This window comes from Perca flavescens, chromosome 8, assembly GCF_004354835.1.
Source record: "Perca flavescens isolate YP-PL-M2 chromosome 8, PFLA_1.0, whole genome shotgun sequence".
NCBI lineage: Eukaryota > Metazoa > Chordata > Actinopteri > Perciformes > Percidae > Perca > Perca flavescens.
Genome location: NC_041338.1, coordinates 17,797,895 through 17,814,549, shown reverse-complemented (window position 1 = coordinate 17,814,549; position 16,655 = coordinate 17,797,895). Strand labels below are relative to the sequence as shown.

Sequence of the window (16,655 nt, the reverse complement as noted above, 5' to 3'; positions counted from 1 at the left end):
ATATGTGAGAACACTACATCCAGAAAGTCTTAATGAGAAGTCTTTAGCTTGTTTTTTTTATATTTTTTTTTGGTTATTAATAGAAACCAGCCCATCCTACTGCCGCTTTTAGTTTTTGCCATGTAAATATTGTACATACCTGCATATAAAGTAAAATACAGGTACACATGGGTGTATGCATATATGTATTATCTGTGTATTCACACCCAGATAGCTGATGACTTCATGCAAAACACCTTCTGCCTCTCACCTTATTTCTCCTCATTGCCGTTTGTGTGATAAGCCATTTATGTCTTTCAAATAACATGGTCCGTAAGTTGTGCTGACGATGGTCCTATGACTATTTTTTGTCACATTTTGTTACCTTATATGCACAGGTTGAAAATTGAAAATAGGTGTAAAAACAGCTCAGTAGTTTTCCAGAAAATCTTTAAATACTGTGTCTATGCCACTTTACCTGGTAGAGGTCCAAATGCATTCCCTCAAAGCTGATACGAGTCTTGAAGCCCACCGGGATCAGCACAGGATCTGGATTCTCAAACCGAGGACAGTTCGCTCCCTGAGAAGGCATCAAAACAAATCAGATACTCTCCCTTTTGATCATTTACATTTTAAGTATGCCAACCACTTAACGGACACCCTCATCTGCCGGGACAGATAAGTGTATCACTGAAACATCTGCTGACTTATAAATTGATATTCTCCACCCTACAGTATTTGTCACGGAAGATGGTGCCAGCTGATACCGTTTTTTTATTAATTTTCAGGGGGAAATTTGGATCGCTCAAGCGGCACGTGTTGTGATTAGATGTGTCTTTTGAAACTTCTGCTACACTTTTTCCAGCATTTATCAAACACATCTATCAGAGATAAAACTCCTTGGCATGCCACGGGTGTGTGAACCTTGGAGAAATCTCACCTGACGTTGCTTGATGATGTTGGCACCCACCGCGCTGTCATCCATGTCGCTGCAGGTGTGGTCATGTGTGTTCCACTGGCAGCCCCACAAACTGGCCACACAGGACATGCACCTGAACAAAACACACACACACACACACACACACACACACACACACACACACACACTTAAAACATGCAAACTCATCAAAGAGCGTACGGCCCAAAAATCCATGTTTCTGACAACGAAATGGATCTCTGCAACTTCACATAAGCAAAGCTCGTTCATCACACATTACTTGGCATGAAAGAAATGAAGAAAAAAATAAGGAAGGGGGCAAAAATAGCGAGATCGACTTTCATTTTTTGATTAATGAAAAGGAAACTGAGGCAATTTCCTCGGCTTGGTAATAACAGGAGGAGAGAAAATGCAAGAGGTGCATTCAAAATTACCATGCATCACAATTTACAAACAGAGCCTTGATCTCTCATCTGTTCATGCACGGTGATACATTTACATCAAGGTTGTCAGTTGATGCTGTGTTCAGTGTCGCTGTGTATTTTCAGTGAGTGACGGAGCAGAACTGATAGATTAAGAGCCAGACTCACGGTGTGTTTTCAGATTTCCTCACTGTGGCAGCACAGTTGTAGAACTTGAACTCCCGCGTGGCAAGCTCCACCGTCTCGTTGACGAAAATTCTGAGCGCCACAGCCACAAAGTCTAAGGACACAGCACAGGGCGGGTTAAAATGCTCTGCCCGCGCGGTTGGTGGGATATGAGTTTTACACATCTATGATTGGGGAATTATTTTAAATATTCAAGACTTCCACAGTTCACGATGGGACAAAACAACACAGGAAGGCCGACACATTCTGACACACAAGACATGATCTTTAAATAATTTGTGACAGAGCATGACCTCAAATACCTTTATACTCATTATGTATTAATGCATTCATTTAACAAGACTTAGAGTCTACAGTCTATGGCTCTGTAAAGCTGTACTTATGCACAGCAGTACTTAGAGCTAAATGCTAACATGTTCGCAATGACAATGCTAATAGGCTGATGTTTAGCAGTTAATGTTCACCATTTCAATTTAGCATGTTAGCGGGAATGCGTTTGCTCAAAAAAAACAAAACACAAAGTACAGCCGAGACTGATTGCACAATTAAGCCTGAGCGGGACATGGATGTGCGTACCAAACAGTATAAACTAAAATATTAAATCTCTTAAAACAATTTTGGCAATCTAAGACTCAACCTTGGTTATAATGGAGAACAACAGACATTGCCCTGAAAGAGGATGTAGGTTAATTATAAAGGCCATACCTTGGTCCTCAGGTGTATGTGGTATAAGCAATGGGTTGGGGAGATCGCAGGAGACCTCACCAGAGTCAGACATCATGCCCTCACTATTGAAAGACTCAATGGAGCAGCGCAGACGGTCAGCAAGCCCGATTGCAGGAAGGTAGCGGATGTTGATCTTCACCTGAACACAAAATAATATGTAAAGGATTTTGGAGTGGCTAAGATTATTTTTGGGGGGGCATTTTAGGCATTCATTTGATAGGAAAGTTGAAGAAATAAAAGAAGACGGAGAGGGGGAATGAGTTTGAATGCAGTAAAGGGCCATAGGTCGGAATCGAACCCTGAGCCGCTGCCGTAAGGACTGAGCCTTAGTACATGGGGCGCACACTCAACCAGGTGAGCTATACAGGCGTGCCTGAATTTGAGTTTTTTAGAGAAAGGATTATTGGCTTAGTAATATCACTTCATATAGAATTAATTTCACTGCTCTGTGTATAATTCAAACATCTCTGTGTAACTGTAAAGTTACCATACAGAAGCTGTTGCCGTTTAAAGCCTAGAGATTGGTTGATTGATGTTGGTGGATATACAAATGAAAAGTGAGTCAGAAAGGGAGGGACAGGGAAGTAGCCAGAAATGAAAAAGGAGCAGCTTGAGATAAAAAAGTGCACAAGAGAGGCTCTCCATCTTCAGGCTGTGAGAACAGTCAACCAGGTCGGTTATAATAAGCCAGTTTGGAGTTTTCTGGATCGATCAATACAGAGGCAGGAAGACCTAGAGCCCAGGGTCTCCGATTCACAATGGATACAGTTTATTACTCAGGACGTGCATGTAAAAGGGGTTGTGTTCCGCAGAGTGAGAGAGACCGAAAGAGAAGCAGAGAACAAAAGGAGCTAGTGAGTAGAGAAGCAAAGCTGTACCTTTTGAGTCTTTTTACAGGAAAGGTTCGGGGGATAGAAGGAGACGATCTTGACACAATCCTGCCTGGGGCTCCACAGCCAGCCATTCTTCTCTTCTGCCCGTCGGCACTCAGACCTCCTGGTACACCTTCAGACGAAGGATAAACAACTCCTATCAGTATCCCATCCCATCCCATCCACAACCCCTAAACATGTTTACATAGCCTCAAAGAAACAAAGCCTATGATTTTACAGATTTTTAATGTATTTCTGTAAATAACAACCTCATGCCCAAGTGACTTCAAGCATGGTCTGTGCAGATTTCCAAGATGATGTTTTATATAGATATAAAAAAAACACTCAATGCCCTCGTTTGTATCGAGTTTTGCAGCACGAAATGTGAAATATGTCACTTTAGCCTCAGGAAGTTATGATGGCTGTATTTGACTACCTTTTTTTACATACAAAAATCAATACTAATCGAATGCTGAAATAGTATTAGTATTAGTAGTGTAGTAAATATTAATAATAGGCTGAATTTGTGCATAAAAAAAATGAGTGCAAATTTGAATGGTATTATAGAGGAAGATTAACAGCTCTACTACGCTCTATGAAAAACAGCAGAAAATCCCATTTGCCAAGCTGGAATCATCAAATGATTTGTGACTGAAAAGATGATCAAAATAGTTGAAGATTAAATTTCCAATCGACTAACCGATTCATTTTCGAATCATTGCAGCTTCAAATCTTAGTAAAATGTGTGCCGTGTTTCTGAATAAGAGCATCAACAACTTCCAAAGGAGGACAACGGTTTTTTCCACTTTTTTCCTTGTTCCTGATCGTATCCCTGTAAAATACATGATACATACAGCCCCTTTTACCCTCCAGACCCTGATAAATATAGGCTGATGAGAGTAAACTGCACAGACTGTCTTCGCTGCATGAGACTGACAAACAGCTTTAATTCCTTACGGCTGCACGGACAACAGGAGATGGAATATAAACACAGAGGGGTACTAAAAGTGTCTGCAATAAAACACTGAACAAATACCCCGCTGTGTTTTACAGATGGAATTGCATGTGTGTGTTTGTGCTAGTCTGTCGCTGTGCACATGCATTTATAAGTGTATAGTGTTTATAAGAGTGTGTGCGTGTGTGTTTGTGAGTGTGAGAGAGAGAGAGAGAGAGAGAGATCTTCACCTGCCCTCCAGGACACACCAGCCACAGTAAGGGTCCCTCAATTCCACACATGATTGGCAGTCTTGCTTTTGGAGGCACGTCTGTACCGGCACCTTGGTGATCTGGAGCATTACAACATGAAATATGATCAAACAGTGAACCTTAGGGGAGAAACTGCACAAAATATGAGGCATTTAAATTGCGACTAGAAATGCTCTTTGGTTTGTTGCAGGTGTGGAGAGTGGGAGTAAAACATGTCCTGTCACAGCACAAGGTCTCTCATGTCTGCTCCCCATGTTCAATTACTAAAACAATTCCCTCTGTCTACATACTAAATGTGTATTGTTCCCAGTGGTGGACAGACTTTGCCACGTTCATTTACTGTACATATGCTTGAGTGCTTAAAAATGATCAGATTGGCCAGGTGTTCAGAGGGGAGGAGGTAGGCAGGGTTTGAAATTTTCTCTAATATAATCTAGTCTTGTTCCAGACCTCTGAATCACATCTCAGAGTTGTTCAGTAATGCAAATAGACTGAATGAAGGGAAATGAAATTGCAATTTAGTCTTAATATCAGGTTACATATGGGACAATAATCTGTAACATTTTACTTGAAGGTATCTACATAAGAGTGAAATGACACGGTCATGAACGTGTCATAAACATTATAAACAAGTGATAAACGTTTACGACATAACGCTTCTGTCATTAAGTGTCATTCGGTTTTTGTCATGACAAGTTAGGGTTAGGGTTCATGTGTCATGACAGTGTCATGTGTTCGTGACAGTGTCATGTCACTCTTATGTAGATACCTTCAAGTGAAGTGTTACTCAATTATCTTATAAAATATGATAGTGTTATAGATTAAAGTACCCAACCGTATATTAAGTGTAGTTATTAAAACATATTCAACATCAATAAACTTCAGACAAGTACTTTTGTATTTAAATTTTGTAACTATTCCCTTCCCATTTCCTCTCACAGTTTCTTTGTAACCACTGTTATCACACCAGATCTGTTGATCTTCTATATATATTCAGTTCTACAGAAGTTTTCGATTAGGGACAGAAGCAGTCACTCTTCATTTCTGATTTTAAAGATCCTCAACAACTTCTCTTGACAAAGTACAGCCCTATGATACCGTGTATGAAAGCAGTGCAAATATGTTATTGAAATCCTTGGTTTTATTTCTTTTTTTTTCCTTGGTTTATTTATCACTAGTATTTTTGTTGTTTGGAAATTGTATAATTTTCTTTATTTTAGATATTATAAAATATCTATGTCTATTTGTAAATTGGAGGCAAACATACTGTATTCAGCTGTCTTTAATTTCAATGTTTTGTTTTTTTTACAAGCCCTCAGAGCTTTTTTGATGCAACCTGTGCATTTTCTTAAATGCACAATAAAGAACTAGTTTGTAGACTTGGCTCTACGTCAACCACCTACAACATAAAACTGCAGCTTACATGTCAACGCATCTGCAATAATCGTCCAATAATGTAACATACTTCACAATATCAACTTCTGAATAGGACAATTCTGTAAGAGTACTCTTACTTTTGATTCCTAAGGACATTTGCTGATACTTTTATGTGTAATGACTATTTCTACATTTTGGTACTACTAACACCACCACCACCACCACCACTACTACTACTACTACTACTACTACTACTACTACTACTACTACTGATAATAATAATAATAAATAATAATCACAACAATAATAATGTGTCTCTCATGGAAATGTGACAAACAGATACGCTTCAATTTAAATCCATACAGCACCGTACTGGTGTTTTAACTCTTTACAGTACGCTTGTAACTGCGACCCAAAGCATCTTTTTTAGGCTTTAAAGCTACAGTGCGTAGTTTCTGTCTCCCCCATGAGGAATTCTAAGTAATGACAAAAATTCTGTCGGCGCATCCACATTATACAAGCCTTCCGTGATCGCACTTCATCCCCACCCCTCCCCCACGCAGTTGCAGGTAGCCAAACACGACATGGAGGATTAAAAAAACATGATAAACTCTTCAGAAGAGGTAATTATCCTTAATCAAGTTTCTGCACACGAAAGTCGCCGAAAGACACCGATTTCTAAACACAGCCACACTGAGAAACACAGAGAGAGTTTTGTGGATCCGATAGTCTTAACTAGCTTTGTATCATGTAAGAAACGTTCATTATTATAAAAAAGTTACACACTAAAGCTTTAAGTCTACTTTCTTCAGTTTTAAGTTATTTATTATAAAATGCACGAAAATTACATAAGCAGTCAATGTCAATAAAAATGGGTCTCAGGCTCCCTCCGACAATGTTCATTAAATATGTATAAAAAAGAAAATCACACAAGTAAAAAAACAAAATGAGAATCTAAGACATAAAATAATGCAAGTTAACATACAGGGATTAAATAAACAAAAACAATATATAAAAAATAAAAGTAATATACATTTGTGGTCAACATTTATAGCAAATTAATACCTTGAATGTAGTAGGTGTATATGCATACAGCAATGAAGAGTACAAATATACAAATGTAAAGTGCTACATGACTGCAGGGATTGTGTTTTCAGCTCTGAATTCTGCCAAAATGCAGGTAACCTACACTCAGTACTGTGCCTAAATGCCTTTATATGTGATATGTGTAACAAAAGGGCCCTGACATACACACCTTTTTCTCTGTGGTAATGTAAAGGTGGCTTTGACTGAGGTCAAAGAAAAGGTTCTTGTTGACCTTCTCTCCCATGGTGTCGCCAGGCGTCATACTATACATGTCTGGCTCCGTGGTCAGGTGTACCTGGAGAGAAAACAAAAGATAACACTGTCAGACATAAAGTCTTTAATTCCCACATTCTGCTTCCCTCAGGTAAAACTAAAAGCTTTAAGGAAAAAGAAAAAGACAACTCTAACTTGTCAAAAGACAACTTCACCTTGAAGACCTCCCCCTGGGTGTTCCCCAAGAAGGCGATGGTGTGATCATTCTCCACAGCAACAGCAACGGCGGTCAGAAGGCCAGGTTTGGTCCACACCGCATTTGCCTTTAGGGCAAATTTTGGCTTGCTGGCTAGAGGGGAAGGCAGAAAGTCTGCGCCACACTTGTAGTTTGCCAATGTATGCTTCTGTAAAAGAAAAGGAACAACAAAAAGGATGAGGACACATTGTGACCCTTTAATCCAAAGAACTTGAGAGGGAATCAAACCCCTTAGCAGTGTGGTAGGTCCTCTACTAACTAAACTATATGGCACAGGGCAGCAAATACGTTCAACCACTTTTTCCACCAGTGTTCATTGAAGGCCAGCATTTTGCAAGTGTAGATGAAATACAGGTTTTCAGTATGTTTTGTTTGATTATTCTTTGATCAATATAAGAATAAAACCTTTGTTTTAGGTTGTCATTCAAGTTTGGGATAACAGAGCTACAGCAGCTTATGTTAATACTCACTGAGCAGAAAATGACTCATACATGCAAATATATGTTCTGTGTTGCGCTACAGGAGAGATTTGATTGATGGTCTATTCACACATGATGAACAGTGGCCTACTTTATTTATGGTAGAATGAAAATATTGTTGATATTACAGCAATTTCTGTTAAAGTAATGCCTATTTGTGTTTTTGAGACATGAATCTGTTCTGGTTGAATTCAAACAGCAGAATGCTTCTCTTCATGATGGGACAGTATTAGGTGTTACAAAGTCCTATTTATTTTTTATTTTTCATTTATTCATTTTTTACTTTGATTTAAATCATCTACAGTAGATTTGTAAAAAAAATAAAAATATCATAAAAGGTTTTCTATAAAAGATGGTGATTTTTTTCTCCACAACAGCTACATTTTTTTCTTTCTGGAGGAGTTGAGGGAATTGGAAAATGAGACACGGAGGGAGGTAAGGTGTGTGAGACAGAACGAGAGCTTTAAACAGAACAATGACAAAAGGGTCTGCAGAACAAAGTAAACACTAAAACCTGAAGTAAACCGTGACACATCCATGCATTATTGATTACTGCAAAGGGAATTCTTCAAAAAACATATCCCACTCACATTGGTTATTCCCAAAAAAAAGAAAAAAAGTTTAAACTTGAATCAGATGACACAAAATAAGTACTTGCCGCAATTTTGGATGTGCAGAATTCGTCAGTTTTAGATGAGTAAGGGATGTCCACAGCAGGGACCCCGGACATTTTCCCAGAGTCGCTGTAGCAGGCGCTGATGATGTCCACCAGTCGCTCATTGATGGAGTTGAGTGGGTACATGCAGAGAGCGGAGTCGCTGGGGTCGTCATCTGGACTTGCCACCATGAACAGAACTTTGTTCCAGTAGTCGACCTTCCCATACCCACCTAATTCAGTCATGGCCCTCGCAAGCTCTTTTCCTGGAGAGGCCACATACGCAGCTTGGACTTTGTTGTATCGGTTATTTTGGCCGCAGTTCAACTGGAGCTCCGTGTGGGAGTAGTAATGGTGGTCGTCTTCGCAAAGACGAGACACAAAGGTCAGATTTTTATTATCCGTACCATCAAGTGTCCTTGAAAAGAGGAAATAAACAAAACCATTATCTTTGAAGGCAAGGCGGAAGTCATGCAGGTACTTGGGAACAAATGGCGTCGTCTGAACCGTAGATGCCTCAATGATGCTCTCAAACACGACCCAATCACGGAAGTCCTGAAGGATTCGTGTGCTGATGAGTTTTGTACTGTCGAGGCTTCCGTAGCCCTTCCCAACAAGAAACACACTGAAGGCGTTCCCATCTTTTGAGTAGTTAGACATAACGCCCACCACGTTCACGTTATCCTCTATGCTAGCCACGTAAGTCCTCTCTCCTTTACTGTCACTGTAATACAGCTGCTGTTCCACATTGGTCAGGTTTAGGAGGGAGCAGATGCCTCGATAGCGGCTGCCGCAGACTATGAGTGAACCGTTGGACGGATGGACCAGCAGAAGCTTGTTGAGGTTGGGCATGGGCTTTGTGTCCTGGCAGGCAGAAGCAGGAGGCGTACAGGTCCGGGCATCCTCTCTGGGGCCCGTCTCGGCACGAGCCTGCAGGTGGAGCGACGGCCCCAGCTGGAAAATGGTGTTGACAGCCCCCAGGTAGATTCGACCAGTCTGGGGGTCCTGGACCACATTGTTGATGGCGGTCTCTGTGGTGAACTCCAGGATGAGGACGTTGCTGCTCTCCTCCTGGGCTCGTGAGACTGACTGGCAGAAGAGAAAGAGGAGGAGGGAGACCCAGCTTGCCATCTCTGTAGAGAACAGAAAGGAAGAGGTGTTTTATTATTAATGCAGTTTAATGCACACATAAATGAACACAAGACTGCAGTGTAGAGTAGGTATGTGGTAACATATAACACTAAACACACTCACAATCTAATGTCATGTGAACCAGTCAGTTGGCCTAATCACGAGAGTTTAAAGGAATAGTTTGACATTTTGGGAAATACGCTTCTTAGCTTTCTTGCAGAGAGTAAGGGGATATTTACCTAGCCCCTTTTCACTTAGATTTTTGTACAGATGACAAAAAAAACAAAAAAAAACACATGACATGATATATACATATATGATATGTTAATGCCGGATGTTTCCCACTGTTTCCAGTCTTTCTGCTACGCTAAGCTAACCATTTCTCCAGCTTCATATATATATTTTTTCATGTATTTCTTTGGTAAAAAAGTAGTTCCTACGAAAACTGTTCACACCAAGGTGTGTGGATTATCCAGAGTAATTGTTTATGGTTATGTGTTGCCGATTTTAAGCACCACAAATAAAATTCCCATTTCTGACGCAGAAATCTCAGACAGATATCTTTAAACTTGGCCAAATAAAACCCAAACTTCACATATAATTTAGGTATACTGACCCTTCCAGAGTCGTACATATGAAGCAAACTATGCCTTAAGCTAAAATTGTGTAGTGCAGCCGTTTGTGTGTGACTCAACTTCCTGCTCCACTGCTATAAAAGGGCGTGTTATTTTGGATTTAATTGACTTAATATCAGAAATGATCGCTGGTGAAAAAATAAAACTGCTCTGTGTAAAGAAAGAGTATAAATAAAGAAAGATTAAAGCCAAGAGCTAGATCTCAAACCATAACACAATAAAAGCCTATTTAAAAAGCTTGGATCCATTCCAACTTCATTTGCACTTTGCTTTTTTTTCAACACCTCCAAGCACCGTGTGCTCAGGAAGTACAGTGTTGTCTCGGTAAACATGATCACACAATATCTCTGTAAAATACAGACAGCATCATGTACCCGCTATCAGCAGGTGCTTGTGGATTCCTCGCTCACTGCTGTTTGCCCAGGCTGTGGTAAATATGGAACTGCAGGTGGCTTTGAAGCAGCTATTGCCCACACAGCAAATGTGGGTCTATGTTTGCATGAGGTTTCCAGCTCAAATAGCATCCTCCGTCTTATTCCACCTTGCCAGTCAAGTCCACAGGCACATTTGTCAAACTGAAAACCCCTGATGAAACTTCCAGGAGGTCCCTTTCCAAAGCTGTGTTTTATTATGATAACCTGCCTTTCCTCACTGGACTAAGTGGGGAGACCACTGATTAGACATTTACCCAGGAGGGAAACTTGTTAATTTCACTGGCAACTCCCATTAGCATTTAAGTGCTGACTACTCGATTTGATGATTTTATTTTTCTGCCACAGTCCTTCTCCTCCCCGCCCAGTCCCACAACCAATTTCACTATGTAAATGTATTGTGCCCTTTTCAATACATAGCCTTAAATATGTCAATTAAAATTTGATATAGTGCAATAAAACCTCTGTCTGTGCTTATTCAGGGCAGAAATGTTTGTGGGCGGTTTTTACAGCTTTAATTATGAGGGAAGGGTAGTCAGCTTCTTCTCAAGATTTAACTAAGAGGAGCAGACAAGAAAAATGTAATTTGAGTTAATATGCACACTACAGGGGTGGACAAAATGAAAAGGAACATCATGTAAACAACAATTTCAGCTCTAGAGAAACAAAACTTCAATTACAAAGACCCATCCACTGGCCAAGTTGAATGACAATTACAAACATGTGTCAGGCGCCACAATAACTCACTTTTATGTTGGAGTTTTCAAGGAAGTGTTACAAAAACGGCATAAACTGCAAAACGTTCTTGCAGCCTCACAATGTTGACAACATAAACAAACAATGAAGCTGCACTGACAAGAGTGGTGGAAAACTGCAAAATGTTCACAGAAAAAAAATTATTACAGACTTAAATGAACACCTCTGTGAGGCAATCTCGGGGGCATGAACAGGAATCACAGAAAAATCAATTTAGGCCACAATAAAGTGAACGCTTGAATGCACTGCTTGTGATAACTGACATGTGTCATTTCTGTGCTCATTATTTGACACTTCAAATGTGCACTGAGGGTGTGAACGTTGGTGTCAGTAACACTGACCCACATCTTATTTATTGCCTTCCACCACCTTCCTCAATTAAACATTTTTTTATTATTTTATCTTCTACATGTTCTTTTTTTCTCCATTTTCACATTTGTTACAGATTTCTGTCTCTGAAAGGTGCTACAGATTATACATGCAGAGGTTTATCATAATTACTTCTCAGTTTGTAGTCCACTGACCTTAGTATACTCCATTAGCCGGACTGTGTTTTATCACCACAAGCTGCTATCTGATGGATGGTTAACCAGTTTTGACTACGTTCAGGTAGTCTGACATGTCACATGACCTTTAATGTGCTTTTTTTCTTGGCGTTTGTGGAAACACCTGGCAGGAAAATCTAGTGTTTTGCATTATCAGCAGCTCCTGTACATACCAATCAAACCTAGTGTACGTCTATGCATCTAAAAAAATGTGAAATTAAACAACAGCTGTTTGCTAGTTTTTTTTTTCTGTTTTTGTACACAACACGGAATACCATGCTGTCTAAATATTGGATGGGATTGTAAATATGGACAGTAATTGAAGCATGACTGCCTCTCTGAATGTACCTCCATTGTGTGCGATCCGCCAAAAAAATATGTAATATCCATATGTCCATCAATTCGCTTGGCCACGATACAGACCGCACAGAGAGACTCCACAAAAGGTGGATTATGTCAATTGTTTCAGTAACAGAAAATGACTTGATTCCTTTGACTTCCAATCAAACATGCGGTTACAAAGCAACTTTCTCAGTCTGTAATGCACAATGAAAGGACAATGTCTCCGGGCGTTCATTTAGGTTTCAGAAAGTTCTAGTTCCACTTACATCCATGACTTCAAAGAGTCCTTTCCTACTCATGCAAATCCTATAGCCAGCACTCGATCAGAAAAAAAAGTGTCACACCAATTTTCCTCAGATGCTGCATTGTGGGTCAGTAGAAAAAGAAATTCTTTACATATTTCAAAGGAGCCTGTTCTCTCCTAGGATGTCTCATTCTGTCGCTCTATCACTTTTCATCCTTTTTTCATAGGCTTAATCCTGAACGCTGGAATTAAAGAGGCTTCAAAGAGCTGAGGAGAGGCAGATGTCTGGTGGGGGTGACACAGGTGGAATGAGGCCTATTCCTCCACAGACCAGCCTACCTCTCGTGTCTCAACATGTCTCTAAGCTGTTGTGAGAGAACATAGCAAGTGGGCATACCATCCAACACGTGGCTATTCTGAATAAATAACAAGCTGCTAAATTTAGAGGCTGCGTCAGCCTGCAGCTAATGAAGCCTCCAATGGTTTGGGATAAATAATGATGAAACACATCACGTGCTAATGAAGCTGGCACATCTGAAAAAATGTGATCCTGTGAAAGACACAATGGATGAATTAAAATCAACCAGCTTTTTTTTTTTTTTTTTTTTTTTTTTTAAGAAATGTCAAATATTTCTCTGCACACTTTTCATTTTAGCGTTATAGGAAAAGGACAATTTTTACACAGAATCATTAACTGAGCCGACTATACTGAATCTTCATTGTCACTGAGCGAATCAGTACTTTTAGAAGTGGAACTCCCCTCACTGGTGACTACATATTATATATATATATATATATATATATATATATATATATATACTATATATTGTTGTTGAATGTTTATTACTTCCTCGTTTAAAGTTTTTTTTTTTAAAGCCAAATAAGCGATAATGCTGCGATAACTCTATAGCAAGTAGGTGGTTCTGGAGCTATCAACCTGAAAAGCTATCAAGCTTTATAAAGCTCATTCAGCTTCCTAGTTTTTATTATATATCTTAATGTCAGACACCGAATGCTAAAGATTTGTGGATTGTGTAAACACTGGGGACAACAGTAAGCAGGCTTCCAAAGACTTTTACTATTATCAAACTAATATTCAGTAAAGATAAACTTCATCGGTTGCACAGAGCTATCTAGTTCTTAGATTACCCTAAGTAGGACTAATTTGCAATACATCCTTGGAAAACATTCTAGCTTGTTCTATCTGTATCTTTGGCTAACTTTAAGATAAGACTAATCTAAGAGCAAATTTTAGACTGGCCTGACACAATAGTCTAAACAGTCTAAAATATATTTGTGAAAAAAGGACTTTATCATCTTTTGCTGACAAAGTCTAATATGTTGTATTTTTATAGATATACTAGAATGTTGTCAATAAACCAAACCAAACCTTAGGCTATAAACAGTGCTTGTATTAGCCTAGTTATGTATGCTACTGAACCTAACAGCAACACACTGAAAAACTTTATGAACAGTGATGCTAAGTGAATGAACTTGATCCACACAATTTGATTCAGCAAAGTGATTTGTAATTTCCACCTCTATTTTTGTTTTGTTTCTATTGTTTGAGTTGAAATAAACATTAAGAGAAAAACTGCTGAGGTACTGCATGCACAGGCTTGAAAATAGCACATGTCGGGACAGGAAAAGAATCTCTCAGCAGAGGCAGATGAAAGATAATTGAAAAATGGCAGGTGTGCACACACACACACAGATTCATAGGCTTAGAGAAACATGTACACGCACCAATATGTGCACCGGCGCAGTTTGAAGTGCTGACAAGGTAATCCCACTCCAACCACACAGAGACACTCTTCTCTTCAAACAGACACGCTGTGTTTCTTTGACACAGGGGCACTAAAGCCCAACATGGCAGTCTGCATGCCTCTCGCCACACAACACCCACATCCCCCCTTTCTAGGACAACACCCACCAGGAGGAAGTCTACGAGCGTGCCTGTGTGTGTGTGTGTGTGTGTGTGTGTGTGTGTGTGTGTGTGTGTGTGTGTGTGTGTGTGATGATTAGAGCACACACAAACAATTGTGCAACTGCTGACCTGACAAGTTTCAAACCAGCATGAGTGCTCCTCTCACTCATTAAAACAGATAGGAAAGGAAACTGATATAATAAATAAAAAACAGACATCCTACCCTAAAAACATAATGGAATATCACCCCATACTGTGATCATTCATATTCAGCACTTTCTTTATCGGAGAGCTGGCTTTGACAGATGCCAGGGTCTGACATTGATGTGGGGGGTGTCTTTACATTGAAGCCGCATTCAGTGTTAAACGCTGATAAAAGTGAACTGCTATTAAATTACTTACATGTCCCCAGAAGCCTCTGGGCTGGGTGGAAAAGGGGGGAGGTGTGTGTGTGTGGGGGGTTAATGGTCTAAAGTGAATTGTGCCATGTCTCTCGCAGTGTGTAGTGTGCTAAGAGGCCTGCTAAAGTATGTACAAGGCAAACATGACAACGTGGGTTAAGAGCCATACATGGAGGCGGAAATGAGGGGCGGATCCTCGTCCTTTATTTTCCCGCCACCGTCCAGGGAAGGAAAGGCAGAAACAAGCAGCATTGTTAAAGATGAAACATGAAGTGGGAGAGCGTAGAGAACGCTCTTTCTCTGCATATCGCCCATCTCACTTTTTTTGACATGCAAACGCTCTTGTTCCCTCCTTACAGTGAAATTGTTTCACAAGTTGCAATGGGAGGCTGTTGCGACGACAGCGAATTCCAATTACCATATGAACAATTACCCTGCCGTCAGGGTTGGCAGTTCATTTATTTCAATTTGACTGACTGGGAGAATCACGCTCACCAAAGCAGCCAGCCCAGCCATTGTATTCAGGGCACCAGGCGGGGGATTGATGGGCCAGGTCCATTTCAGTGGGATCCAGCTGCTCTGGCCTAAATATGCTAAGACCTTTAAAGTTGGCCCGTGACCCAAGGACTGTGTAAATCACACTTTGCTCTCCTAATAGACCGTGTGTGTGTGTGTGTGTGTGTGTGTGTGTGTCTCCCAATTCTCACGCCTGTGTGCTTGTGTTTCTGTTCTGTCTACATGCGTCTGCCCTCTTGTGTATGTTTGTCTGTTTTGATATATGACCACAAGTCACGGGTGCGAGCGTAACCCGCACACACCCACACCATCCTTTAAGGCACAGCACTTTTCCTCATTGGGACTGATATGCTGTTTGTGTGTCTGTTTACCGCTCCGTCACCATTTTCAAGGCTCCTGCTATCTACCCTCTGCCAGCTGGACACTTGAGCAGCGAGTACCCAAAATCACAGGCGCGCACACACACACACAAACTACAGATTTAAATGTGCATGTGTGCAGGGATACACATACACAGGCACACTCACTACGGCACATTTCATACCTTTCTCGGCAGCCGACCTCAATGTCTCTTGTAATCTCTCAAGCTCTGTTTGTCTCTCAAACAAACACACAAACACAACTTCTCTCTGTCTGGGCAGCAGCAGCTTGGGCTAATCTCCCAATGCTAACTGGCCTCCCCCACCCCCAGCTGGATGTTGCAGCTCTCCAGCGGGACAGAGTGGCTGTTTGCTGTGTGGACACAGCTGGCGGATGTGGAGAACCTGATTAAATGGCCTGGCCTGGCGGACAAGAGCTACTTTCAGGAGCCAATGGTTTCTCCGACATCGCCGCCGCATCCAGACGGTTGCTAATACACACCAACAGGTGTAGGGGCATGCATGCATACACAAGCTCACTAATCAACTCGACTCACTCAGTTATGCATATGAGAGCCAACACCATTGCGGCATATGAAAAATGCTGCCCACATCCACTAGTAGGGCTGCAACTAAAGAAGGTTTTCATTATCAATTAATCTTCTGAATTCTTTAATAAATCGATTAATAGTTTGGTCTATAAAATGTCAGAAAACTGTGAATAAAGCTTAAAATGAGGTCCTACAATTACTTGTTTTGTCTGACCAACAGTCTTAAACCAAAGTTACTCCATTCAAACCAATTAAAAACTGCAAATCTTCACATTTGAGAAACTGGAACAAGCAAATGTTTGACATTTTTTGCGTGATAAATGACTTAAATGTTTAATTGATTCATTTTAAAATGCCCATCAAGTAATCGCTTAGTTGACTAATCGTTTCAGAAAGTCATTTTCTTTGCGACACATTGCTTGA

The 16,655-nt window shown here is 40.4% G+C and overlaps 1 protein-coding gene across 5 annotated transcripts in view; it reads right to left on the bottom strand.

The window, feature by feature from the left end:
• The window catches only part of plxnb2b (plexin b2b), a 119,210-nt gene that overhangs the window by 34,362 nt on the left and 68,193 nt on the right, over window positions 1-16,655 (bottom strand). For all 5 annotated transcript variants that reach the window (XM_028584437.1, XM_028584436.1, XM_028584438.1 and 2 more), the window contains 9 exons: window positions 8,398-9,527; window positions 7,220-7,408; window positions 6,961-7,086; window positions 4,308-4,408; window positions 3,129-3,255; window positions 2,230-2,389; window positions 1,507-1,618; window positions 920-1,031; window positions 458-559 (listed from right to left, as the gene is read on the bottom strand). In XM_028584437.1, coding sequence (XP_028440238.1) covers window positions 458-559; window positions 920-1,031; window positions 1,507-1,618; window positions 2,230-2,389; window positions 3,129-3,255; window positions 4,308-4,408; window positions 6,961-7,086; window positions 7,220-7,408; window positions 8,398-9,525 — 2,157 coding nt within the window. In that variant the 5' untranslated portion in view covers window positions 9,526-9,527. The remainder of the gene's footprint in view (window positions 1-457; window positions 560-919; window positions 1,032-1,506; window positions 1,619-2,229; window positions 2,390-3,128; window positions 3,256-4,307; window positions 4,409-6,960; window positions 7,087-7,219; window positions 7,409-8,397; window positions 9,528-16,655) is intronic.